The 12,940-nt window shown below is 38.5% G+C and overlaps 1 protein-coding gene across 1 annotated transcript in view; it reads left to right on the top strand.

Annotated features, from left to right (window-relative positions):
• Window positions 1–1,618: 1,618 nt before the first annotated feature.
• Window positions 1,619–12,940, top strand: part of rgs6 (regulator of G protein signaling 6) — a 92,325-nt gene continuing 81,003 nt past the window's right edge. The window contains exons 1-2 of the mRNA XM_037685590.1: window positions 1,619–1,697; window positions 8,011–8,314. Coding sequence (XP_037541518.1) covers window positions 8,099–8,314 — 216 coding nt within the window. The 5' untranslated portion in view covers window positions 1,619–1,697; window positions 8,011–8,098. The remainder of the gene's footprint in view (window positions 1,698–8,010; window positions 8,315–12,940) is intronic.

Here is a 12,940-nt window from a genome sequence, read left to right as displayed (position 1 = left end):
GGTTGTGCTTACTGACCTCGAACCGATTTTATGTGGAACACGGAGCTCAAAAAGCTGTCAAAATGTTTTAGTTTCGCTTAACGCACCTTATAATCCGGTGCGCCTAGTCCGAAAAATACGGTAATTACTTCCTTAAGTTCGGTAGAAGCCTGTTAATCACTCTTTCATTCAAATCAGGTGTGTTGGAGCAGAGGAACAACTAAAACATGCAGGATGGTGTTCCTCAGGGACCAGGGTTGGGAACCACTAAAATCATCTGAAGTCAGTAAAAGCAACACTTCTCATTCATTTGATGCTTCTTTTTAGACATTACTCTCTTCTGCATGGATAGATGTATACTTTATTGTCCTCAAGGGGAAATTTGTCTTTGACGGCATAAATCATTCACAAACTTGTCAACTTGTACTGAAAATTGTTCTTTCCACCTTGGGCAACAGTGTAATCGACTGTGTGTCTGTCTGTTAGTAAAATATATTGTGAACAACAGGGTGGGTTTTAACAAAACTGTCAGAAAATAATCTTTTGATTTGCATGCACTACTGAATAACTTCTGTCTGCTTTGATTTATTATTATTATTTTTAATAAACTTGCTTTTTTCTCGTACTGAATTCAGAGTCAGTGCATAAAAAAATAGCAAAAATATATAATCAGTTTTCAAAATTAACATTTCCGGCTAAATTTCACAAAACTAGTTGAGAAATCATGAATCTTCGTTTAATAATCTGTAGATGTTTCTCTTCAGGTTTAGCTCTGACTCTTGCAGTCACACCTGCTCTTGGTTTGTGTGATTGCCACACACCTGTTTTAATTAGTCATCATCTCTCAGAACCTTCTGCCTTTTGGACAGTAAGGGTTTGAGTTTTTGATATTATAATTATAGTTACTGGTTTTATTAGTTCTTCTGCTCCACTTTGTTTGTTTGTTTGTTGTTACCAGGAAGATTAATTAATTTATTTGAGCTGCTTTTCATCTGCTGCTTCCCGCCTGCGAGTTCAACGTTCAGGTCCACCTTGTGTTCTGGTCAGTGATTAATATTTATATAATTTAAATACCCTGCCACCGTGAAATGAAGGTGATTATGCAAAGTTTTTTTTGTCTGTTTACAAAATAACTCATGAACAGCCGAACAGATTTTAATAAAACTCAGAACTGAATGTGCGTCTATGATCATTGAAACGTCGGTGTCACCTCGGCTGAAGATGGTCGCCACAGCTGATAACTTTAGCTAACACAAACATGGCTACAACTCTGTAAGAATTTTGTGTCTCAGTAGCTGAGAGTCAATATTTGATAACGTCATAAGTTAGGATGCTTGCCAAACTATGACAAGGTGCTTTGTGAAGGTTCAAAACACACTTTTTTAAAGATTAAAAAACATATTTTTATTGTCTTGATTCCACTACATTCAGGGATATGATCAGTTTTCTATCAGAGGAAAAAGATTTTGATGGATTTCTGCTGAGTCCAGCTTCCTCAGAGATCCTGTTGGTAAAGCTCAACAGGAGTGGCTTCATGTGAAGAGCATCTCTTCCTCCCTTTCCTCACATCCCCACACTCTCTCACCCCCCCCCCCCCCCCCCCCCCCCCCCCCCCCCTCTAATGTCTCTCCCTCTCTCAGGCATTTGTTGGGCTGCTGCTGAAGACGCTTCTTGTCTCCGGAGCTCCGAGGAGACGGATGAACATCAGAGGCACTGAGGTAAGTACGAGTGGGGGACATGGGAAGGAAACGGGCTCATGAGCTGGTTTTACACTGAAGATGATGATGATGATGATGATTATGCTGCTGCGCGCGCTCAGGGATAGAATCGGAGGCTGAGTGTTGGTGCTGGCTCAGTGAGGGGCTGCGGGATGTTGGATGAAGCTGAATGTTTCCACAGAGCGTGCTCACGGACTTCAGCTCAGTTAAGTCAGACACTGGATGGATACCAGTGAGGAATATGCTGCTGTGTGTGTGTGTGATGTTGTGAATAAATGAGGGTGTGTGAGCAGGGAGCGGATCATCCTGAGAGGAGAGAATATGTTTTAGCTCTACATGGTCCATCTTTGAACTGGTGTCAGTTTGCCCACATCACATTGTGTTGGTTTAATGATCCAAACGTGGCAACTTGTTTTAATCTGGCGTTTGATTTGATTCCGTATGCATTTAAAAAAGATCTGTTTGGTTTAATGCATTTTATTTATTTTGAGCTAATTCTCAGTTGGGCGTGTACTTTATGGATCAATGCTTCAACCAGTTTCAAGATGTCAACTGGAATTAAATTTAAAGATTCAGAGTCTCTCATTGTTTCATCAAAACATTAAACATAGCAATATATAAAATACATTTTTTTTAAACAAATGTTTTATGAAATTGATCCACAATCCAGTTTGTTTTAGGTAAAGGTTTCAAATTTTTTCCATCAGTTAAAGATCTTGTTTATTTTTATTGAAGCTAAATATCTGCTCTGAACTGATCTCAATAGTTTTATCACCCAACACTAGTGTCTGACTTAATTAAAGGTTTAATGACTCATTCTGTTTGTAGTTTTAGGTTAAGATGTGGAAAAGCTGAAGCCTGAGACTTGAATTTGTTTGATTCTAAAATCACGTTCACAGAAGTGAAGACCGATTTTTATTATATCGGAACAGTTCAGGTAATTTATTGTTGTTTGGCACTCAGTACCGTTTGAATGTGGTCTGCCAAAAGAAAAGGAACCTTCCACCTTTATGCCAAAAATCTGAACGCATCAAACATGTTTGCTGTTTGAATTTTAAAGAAACAAGCAGAACTGTTTGGATTAGGGATGCACAATATTATCGGCATGTATCGGTATTTGCCGATATTAGCAATAAAGTTAAATATCGAACAACGGCCATTCCATCAAAAAACTCACCAATTCTGTTATGTTAATTTTTTATTTAAGAAACTCTCAAGTATATCTATTAACGCACTACTACTTATGCACTTTTCACTTGTGAACAGGTTGAGTTTAGATTTGTGAAAATGTACAAATTTGCACTGTTCCAGTGCTTTTTGTGTTGGAGAGTAAATATCATGAATAAACATTAATCCAAGTTGAAGTGTTACATCATTTTCAGACCCTTTTTTGCATTTGCATTTGGTAGCAGGCCAAAGTTACAAAGACCGTGCAGAATAATGTAATATTTTAATTCCATAGAGGAGAAATCTATGTATCCTCTCTAAGTATGTCTAGGGGGAAAAATATCCGTATTGGTTTCGGTTATCTGCCAAATAAGTTATCGGCATATCGGCCAAAAATCCAATATCGTGCATCCCTAGTTTGGATCCATGCTTCCATGTCTGGTTTATTGTAGCCACTCCCTTCTGATTATTATCTTAACTTTTTCTTTTGTTCCATTTATTGAATCCAGTTAACTTTTGCAAACTAAAAACAAAGCTTTGAAACACGTTTTACATAAACACCAAATAAACTACTCACAAATGTCATCACATGTATGTTGGCTGCTGTCATTTTGGTCAAACCTTGTTAATGTGTTGGGAATAACTCTCTGCTACTACCACGTAAAACCTTAGCTGTAAAACTGACTGGGCTTTAGGCATTTTTGGATTTCTAAAATCAATTGGCTGCAGTGGCCATCTTGAAAAGAAGTAACTTCAGAAATAAATCAGCTGTTGAGTTTTTCCACTAATATCCGCCCAGTGGTTCATGAAATATTTTGTCAACAGATGAGACTGACTCGGATGAAGTTTGAAACGGTTATTTTTTCCCAGCGTTGTGCTCGGAGGCCATACTGAGGATGATGCTCAGCTACTAGTTCAATTCAGTTTGTGTGAATGCCATCAAGGCATTCACACCATTGTTTTTCTGTTTATATTTATTATTATTATTATTTTCCTAGTTGCTATCATTATTCTGTACATTTTTTGGAAGCTCTCTACTCCCTTATTCGCCATCTTAAAATAGACGTAAAGATGTATTGTTTAACAGTTCCAACTAATCCTGCCTTCCGTGACTATTTTTTAAAAACGCGTTTTAGTTGCTGCTTCTTTGTGAAGGTTAGTCTGTCATTTAATTATGTCAACGTATGAAACATTTGGTCCTTTTTTTTTTTTTTTTTTTTGTCGCATTTTAAATGTTCAATATAAGCTCATATGTTTTTCATTCTGGACTCAAGTTGTGCCCAGGAGACACCAGCTTTTATTTTATTTTTTCAATCAAACCCTGGCTAAACCACATCTGGTTAAAATAAAGCAAAAAAAGATTCTTCCCATAATCATTAAATCTGAGTAATAATTGATGATTAGATGAAAGTATTCAACCCAAACATTTCATTTAAATGCAAAATCAGGAGCCCGGGCCAATCCGGTGATATTGATCTCAGCTTACAAGGTTTCATGTGATCCCCGGAGGACGATTGATCAGTCGCTGCATGAACTTTAAGCTTCACAGGGAAACACTTCAGGCGCTGTGCTGTCGGTGTGAGCTCCGGCCTAAACAGATGGTTTGTCTGGAATGAAGACAGCAGGTTGGGAAGCCATTAATTCAAAGATGTTTTTCGGCCCGTCTCTGGTTTGCAACTGCAAACAAATGCCTCACAAGACGCAGCCCTCTGAGGCTCCTGTGCCCACACACACGGTGTGTATCATCACAGGAAAAACTCGGGGAACAAACAGTTGGCTGATGAGAGCATTGATCTAAAGCACCGACTGACAAGAAGTTAAATGTCTGAGAAACGCACACAGCTGAGCGTCGAGCTCACAGGGCTTTCATAATCTGGTGAAATACGTCCTGATTAGAACTAACTGAGCTTGAAATGGAGATTTGTCACAGTGACGTTTTTGTTTTTCATGTGTTTTGTAAGATAAAATGAATACTGCAGTCCATATCGTATTTGCTGCATATCTTTACTAGAAAATTGACTAATTTAATAAACACTGCAAACGCTTTTGTAGAATAAATCCAGAGTGAAATACGCTGCAGTCAGTTTTATGCTGTGATTAAAATTTGATTTTGGGCTCTCGTATAATACCACGTAGACTTTTAGTTTAGTAAAGGTTAGAAACCTTCATGTCCTGTATAGACTAGCATTTTGCTAGAAACTCTTATCTTTAGGAAAATCTTACCATATTTTTCGGACTATAAAGCGCTTTTAGCTAAATAAATTGATTTTGACAGAGTTTTGAGCGCTGTGTACCTCAAAAAATCGGTTAGAGGTCAGTAAGCACAGCCAGAATAGAATTGATACATAAGGCAAACCTGATTATAAGGCTCACTGTTGATGTTTGAGAAAATTCAAGGATTTTAAGTGCGCCTTATAGTCCAAAAAATACGGTAGCTTTCCCTTCCTTTAGGGAGGTGATCTTCTAGGACAGTGAGGCTCCATGATGAGTTATGGAAAGTTGTCGTGTTTATAATCTTTCTGGCAGCACCCATGAACAGTTGGGAATAATGTTGGAAAAGCTGTAAGCTCAACTTTTGGCGTAAATAATCAATTCGGCTGTTTGGAGTCACCATCAGAGAATGTTCTAGCGAGACTTTAAAAAAAGTAGAAACTGTAACTTACAAGTTCTGCCTGACCCAAACTGTGGATCTGGACCTGGCCTTGAAGGGAGACCATCTCAATTCCCCCTGGGACGTTATGAAAACAGACTCTCTGTCTGTCTCCTCACCCCTCTCTTACCCCAAGGCCATGGACATGTGACAGAACCTCAACCAAGCTGGATGATAACAAGCATCTCTTATCTGGACAATGGCTGAGGGGGGGGGGGGGCTCTGGACTATGCTGCGACCTGCCCTTAAAACTCAATGCCTTCACCAGCCTCATATGTATCTTTTCTATTTGTTGCTTTGCTGTGTTGGATGTTTTGATGCCTCAAACCTGCCCGGTCTAGGACATGGTGTGAGAGCTTTTTTTTATTTATACCTTTTTATGTTTTCTTCCCCTTTTCTCATCTAAGCCTAAAAGTATTCTGTAAAAGATAAGAGGCCGCACTCTTAAAGAGCAGCAGCAACGTGCACTCCGCCCATCTTTCAAACGACTGTACGGACATATTCTCGTTGTATCTTGGTACAATGATAATAAAACTTATTCTGAATCTGTTTTCTCTATATTCTTTCTTGCCTTTAAATCCTACCTGATCAGCTTTTGCCAACCCTGCTGTGACGTCTGTCAGACTGTTGGAGGACACTCGTGTCTGTACTCAAGCTATGGAGACTTTTGTGTCCAAGTGTTTCTTTTGTTGTGAAACTAAACAGGGAAATGTGTTCTCTGCTCTAAACCTCAAATACATTGTTGCATCTTCACTTTATGACCACATTGAATAGTACATATTTTAAAAATTATTAAATATTGCTTATTCAGGCACGATAGCTCAGTTGGTGGAGCTGCCTCCTCTGTGTTGAATGCATGACAGTCACCGGTTCAAATCCTGGTCCAGGGGCCTTTCTGGGTGGAGTTTGCATGTTCTCTCTGTGCATGCGTGGGTTTTCTCCAGGTACTCCAGTTTCCTCCCACAGACCAAAAACATGCATGTTAGACTGACTGGTAACTCTAAATTGTCCCTAGGTGTGAGAGAGAGAGTGAATGGTTGCTTGTCTCATTTGTCCCTGTGATGGACTGGAGACCTGTCCAGGGTGTCCCCCCTTGCACAATGACTTCTGGATATGGGCACCAGTGACCCCCTGACCCTGACGGATGGATTTCTTGTTCAAGTAACGAGGTATAAAACCTCATCAATCCTTAAATGAATGCACATCACTGGGAGCTTTTTGTGCCAGAGTTCAACTCCAATTAGTTTTAGCTGCTTTGGTCAAGAAACTTTTGCACAATCTCATGATATTAAGAGACGTCACACTCAGGATGCTTGTTAGGGGCGACCCTCAGCTACTATTTATCATTAACAGTTTATTTCAGTTATTGCTAAAGTTTATTTGAGACAAATATTTTGCTCAATGTGAAGCACTTGAAGATGGTGTTGTTATTGACACTCTGCTACAACTGAATCAAATTTCAGCTTTAAGTCTGGAAAACTGCGTGAATCTGAACCATTTTTGAGTTCTTTATGGTAAATTCTCTTCTGGAGAACTGTGGTTGGCGGCTCATACACCAGGAAGGCTGGAGAGCATTGGTAAGTTCTGGTCATTTGGCTGCGACGACCATCTTTGATGGGGTTTGCTCTACAAGTTCATCAGTCGTTGAAATGTATCAAATTAATTTTCCATAAATTCAAATTAAAATCTCTCCTGTGGTTCATGAGGTATTTTGCTAACAATTAATTAGCTGTTCAGACTCAACTTTAGATTTTAAACCAGGCTTTATTTGTCAGTGGCTGAGATTATGTTTGGAGCCAGTCTTTGCTACTCCACACAAATAAGATGAACTTTATCGATCCTGCAGAAAATAGTTGTAATTGGTCAATATCTGTAAAATTTCTACAAGTTTCGTTTAAATGTGTGTGGTGCTTTCAGATGCTTTTGCTAACAGAGGAACCCAAGCAAATCCTTATCGTTCACCTTTTGTCTTTTGGTGTTGATCAATGAAAAGCACCTGATTTGTATCAATGCATAACACCCGGTCTATTAAAACACGTTTTAGGTTTATCAGATCTCACCAGTTTTTATTTAAAATAGGTTAAAAATAAGAAGTTATTAATGTAGTATTGGAAAAAACATTTTTCTTGAACTTCATTAGAATTATAGTTTATGATTTGAAAAGTATTATATAAAGTTTAGTGAAGGAGCAGCCACTTTACTCTCCTTTTGGAAAACTTTTATAATAAACAAGCTTTTAATGGTGTTTTGGTTGGATGGTGTAGCACCAAACAGCCACAACAGAAGATGTAGAAGATTAAAAATGTACACACTGTATCATGTAATGGAGGTCTAGGAGGAACATTAAATGTAGCAGAAAACCAGAAGAATTTATGCTTCATCTTGTTTCATCCATCCTGGTCCTCCTGACAGAAGATGGGGGGAGGGGGACTGATGGAAGATGGAGTCCACCGGTGAGTTTCGTATGGTCCAATTTATCTCTCTGTCTTCCTGCAGCAGCCTCCAGACTCTGAGGACGGAGCACAATAACACGCAGAGGAAGACTGACGCCGATAAAGGAAAGAGGACAACTCCAGAGAGGAAGATGGCTGACAGGGAGCCGGAGCCTGTGGCTGAGGCACCTCCGCTGCAGGAGGAGGAAGAGGAGCAGCTGCAGAGCTCTGCGGAGACGGCTGAACCTGATGAAGGGTCCGAAGAACCGGATGAAGTCATGAAGCCAGCCCGACCTCTGCTTTCCATGAGGTCCATGAGCACCGTGGACCCGGACGATGACTACCCCAACATGACTGTTTACAGGAAGGTAAGAGCAGGAGCTCTGATGATCTGTTGGTGCTGCTCAGAGATAATATTTTTTGGTCTTGCACATCTTTGTTAGACACAAAAAATGAGAAATGTGAGGGAATCGGAGCATCACACAGAGAGAAGTTAATTTTGAAGCGGTGGACCAACCTGGCTGGTGAACTTGAGCGTTGATTTCCGGCTGATGCATGCACAGTCTTGTAAGACTCGGAATGAGACATCGATTCAGAAGGATATTTTCAGAATACAGAAATTTCTGTAACATTTAGTAATAGTTTACTGTTTTCAGGTTTAGTATCACATTGTTGCATACTGGACCATGTACTATTAAAACCAGATGTTTAAAGACACAACCAGTGTTTTCCACACAGCCCTGATCTCAGTCACAGAAAAGACCAGTTCTGTCAGGAGGAATGGACCAAATGGGCTGTGTTGTGTATAAGGCTGCCTTTCCAACCAGGATACACACGGTGCTGTCCAACACGACCTGTGCCTTCATTTATCCATCCACACACATTCATACATCCCTCTACCACATCTCTACAAAGCTGATCTGAATCAATCACTCTACAGAGACTAATCAAAGTTTTAGATCACATTTATACACCGATGAGAGACGCATCAGAAGCAATGAGGGTTTCGATGGCTTGCCTTTGGATTTCGACATGTGACTGCACACTGGTAGAATCGAACCCCCGACTCTCTCAATAGGGAATGACCGCTCTTCCATCTCAGCCACAGCTGCCTCAAAGACTCTACAAACTATTGGTAGTGATAGTAGTGATTAAGTGGTAATGTACCGATGATGATGAAATGTTACCAAATATTACGACAAATGGATGCCGATTTTTTATTTTTTTTATTTGTAAGTGTATTTAATCCTTTGACTGCCTGGTCAACCAAATGGATCATATGTGTCAAACTCAAGGCCCATGGGCCGAATGTGGCCCTCGTTGACATCTTTTCTGGCCCCCAAGATGTTATTTAAAATGTAAAATACTTTTTGTAGCTTTTTTTTTCCAGTAATCTTTGATTATGATGTCAAAAGTGCAACAGAGAATGTCAAATGAGACCAATCAAACTCTTGAGGAACCTGCAACGAAGAAAAGATGTTGGATATCTAACTTGAGTTAAAGTAGATTCTAAAACTGGCCCTTAGTTTGAAAAAGGTTATAATTTTAGCCCCCTTTTTGTAAGTGGATTTGACACCCCTGAAATAGATGATTACATTTTGAGTCACTAAATTTCAAAGAAGGGAGTGTCTAAATGACTGAGCCCTCTCTGCCATTCGGTTAAAGTGTGTAATGCTAAAAAGATCCACCAGATGGCACTGTGACAGTAAACAGAAGGTTCATGTTTCCCTCCTCCAACCAGGAAGTAAAAATCCAGGACATCAAACATTTCGTGACTGTTTTTGGGTAAACTTTAAAAGGTATGGATACTTATTTTTTACATATTTTGGAGCTAAAGCCTTACTAAATAGAATTATGACCCTTGATACAGCACAAAAAGAACTTTTTTTTATGTGCTTGACCAAATGGTTGATTTGTCAATTCATGGTATAGGTAGGAAATTTAAGCTCATTCAGTTCAATTTATTTATACAGCGCCAAGTCACAACAGAAGTCATCTCAGGGCACTGCACAGAAACCTTCACATACATAAAAAATAAGTTAATAACATTATTTATCTGATAACTTGCTATAAAATCAACTTACTCAAAACATCTAGTTTATCTATTTCTGTAAATATGACTAAGGTGTTAGTACATCATGAATATGCTGAAGGAAATTTCCTACTCCTCTTTGTTGCTTTATAAGTTGAATTAAGTTACTATGATTAAAATTGAGAAAAACCTGTAGAAATCATCAATACTATTTTAATGAAATAAGATTAGCTGGTGTACTTGTACTACTAGCTCTGGTAGAAGTTGTTAATTATTTAATCTTTTTAGCAAGTTTCACATAATGGACACTAAAGTGTTGGATATGGTATGTAATAGGAAAAAAATATATCATTATCAGTCAACCAAGGAATAAGAATGGGATTTTTGTTTTTTTCATAGTTTGTCTTTTTGGGGTAGTTAAATGGTTTTAACCAAAAATATATATTTGGGAACCCTAGCTGACCTAAACCAGGAAAGGTTTTAGGTCAGTTTAGTGAAAAATGGTCTTTTTGTACAGCGTATGTATGCCATCTATTTTATATTTTTAAATCCACTTCCACAGAACTTTGTGGAGTCTGTTTCATCAGTTTCCAAAGCCATTCTCATTCTAGTATTTTCTAGCGACGTGTGGTGACTTCCTTTTTTCCCCCTTCGTGATATTAAATCAAGTTTAACTATGAATCACACCACTTGCACATACAGATTCTTGACATTAGTGATTAATTATCACTGAAGAATTCAGTTTAAATGGTATATAAAACATGAGCCGGGCCACTGCTGCTCTCGGTGGACTGAGGGTCCGCCTCATTAACTTTAAAGATGGAGGAAAATCCTGCTGGATGCTGCTCCTCGAGGACCACGTCTGTTCTTTACAGCAGAATCGTCTTTACAGCAGAATCGTCTTCACAGCGCTGATATTTTAAGTGAATATAGGAGTAGCGATTCAGTTGTATTCCATCAGGAGGCTTGACTCTGAAACCTGGCCTCATTGTGTGAAGGAAATAAGTTTATAAAGTTTGTCCTCCAGTAACCGGTGTTATATGTCACTGTGTCACCCATAAGTGGGGGAAAGGGTAAAACAAAAATCAATTTCAAAAGCAATTTATTTTAGATGGATTGTGCCAGTATTTAACAGCAAGCAGCAGGACTGTTTTACCTGCTGAAACATGCTGCATGGGAAGATGGATGTAAAATATACTGTATTGTTCACTGTATAAGTCGCGTTATTTTATTTTATTTTTTTGTATGATTTGCATGCCCTTTGACTTATAGGAAGAAGTGACGTATTTATGGATTTTCCCCATATTTATAAACCAATTTTTGGCTGAGATGTGACAGTTTTCATTCATTCTGAATGAATATTGAGCACTACCATTTTCAGCCACTAGATGGCAGCAGAGTAGTAAGGCATGCTGTTGTATCATGTAATAGATAAACGTGGCTATAAAGACTAATTTTTAAAAATCAAGACAAAAACAACTGGACTTTATTTATTCTACTTTACTTTATACTTTAATATTTTTGTCTTGAACTTTTTAGAATTTACCGTATCCTGGATGACTGAGAATCTTCACCAGCTATTAATGACACAATCTGCTTGCCATAGATTCCACCTTCGTTCTGCTTGATGCTTGGAGCAAACGTCAAATCAGCTTCATTTTGCTGCACCACCCTGGCAAAATGCAGCCAATTAGACCATTATAGTGCATTTATTAAGTAAAAGTTCAACTGAGACACACCTTTACTATAATTTTGAGCAAACAAATAATTGTTTTTAGGTGTTAATGTTATTAAATTTTTGTTAAAATCCTCCCGTGCACGCTCCCATGGCTGCCATTTGGCAGCCCATCGATTTTTGGCACAACACCGGCCCACATTTCCAGCTCATCAGTGGTGACGCGAAACAAACGCGACGTGTCCGCGGTGACTCGTAATAGATGCGACTTATACAGCAGTGCGACGTGTACGGTGGAAAATACGGTAACTATTTGGTATTTTTATTTTAAATTTCTAATAACAGTAGAAATGTAGTTTTTACGAGCTGCATCACATGCAGGTAAGATTTGTTTTCAGAGCCACTTGAGGCAATTCAAGGCTCAAATAACAAACTAAAATATTCAGCTTTAATAAAAATCCATACGTTAAATCAAATAAATAATTAAATAAATCAAGAGGTTTCCTGTAGTGATTCCAGCAGAGGTAGCTGGGTTTGAAAGTTTGAATGTTTTCCTGTAATCAGAAATCTGATCTGACAAAACACAAATATTTTAAATCAAACATTTCTTTTTTCTTTTTGAATCTTAAATTTTTATTAGATTTAAATTGAACCCGATTCTTATTTTTAGTCCGAAACTTGAGATTTAGACGAGCAGTTTGGAACAGATTTGTCAGCTGCCTCAGGATTTATTAATAAAACGCTGATCTGTTTATATTTAAGTCTTTTTTTTTTTTTATGTTAAATTGTTTTTACTTGTGGACATGAGGGCTGGATGAAGTTCTGGCCCTTGAGCTACATTTACCCGTATGTGCGCTGCTTTGTGCTGACTCTACATTAAACGTTTGAGTGAAGAGAAGATATTGATGATGATTTAATTTTTTACTGCATATTCAGCAGGTCTAAGTAAATATTTTCATCTCCCAGCTGCAGCCCTGCTACTTGACAGGATAAAGTCTCTAAAGTAGAGCTCACAGATTGAAAGTTTTACTAACTGAGGGGGGGGGGGGGGGGGGTTACTTTCTTTATGCTGCACGCTGTGCTTCGGCTCGTTTCTGACTGCAGGAAGTTCAGTAGGAAGACTCTGGAGGAAGTCGAATCTAAATTAAACAAAGTTAGAGTTGAAAACTTTTAACACTTTTTTTTTCACAAGAACCAGAAAGGGAGCCGACGTCATATTTATTTAAAATCTCTGCATTGTCTACGTGTATGTTCTAGTTGATTTAAGTTTGAAATTTGTTTTTTAGG

The sequence above is a fragment of the Nematolebias whitei genome, chromosome 12 (assembly GCF_014905685.2).
Source record: "Nematolebias whitei isolate Nwh7 chromosome 12, NemWhi1, whole genome shotgun sequence".
Taxonomy (NCBI): domain Eukaryota; kingdom Metazoa; phylum Chordata; class Actinopteri; order Cyprinodontiformes; family Rivulidae; genus Nematolebias; species Nematolebias whitei.
Note: the sequence above shows the minus strand (reverse complement) of the source record. Positions and strands in the feature narration are given on the sequence as shown.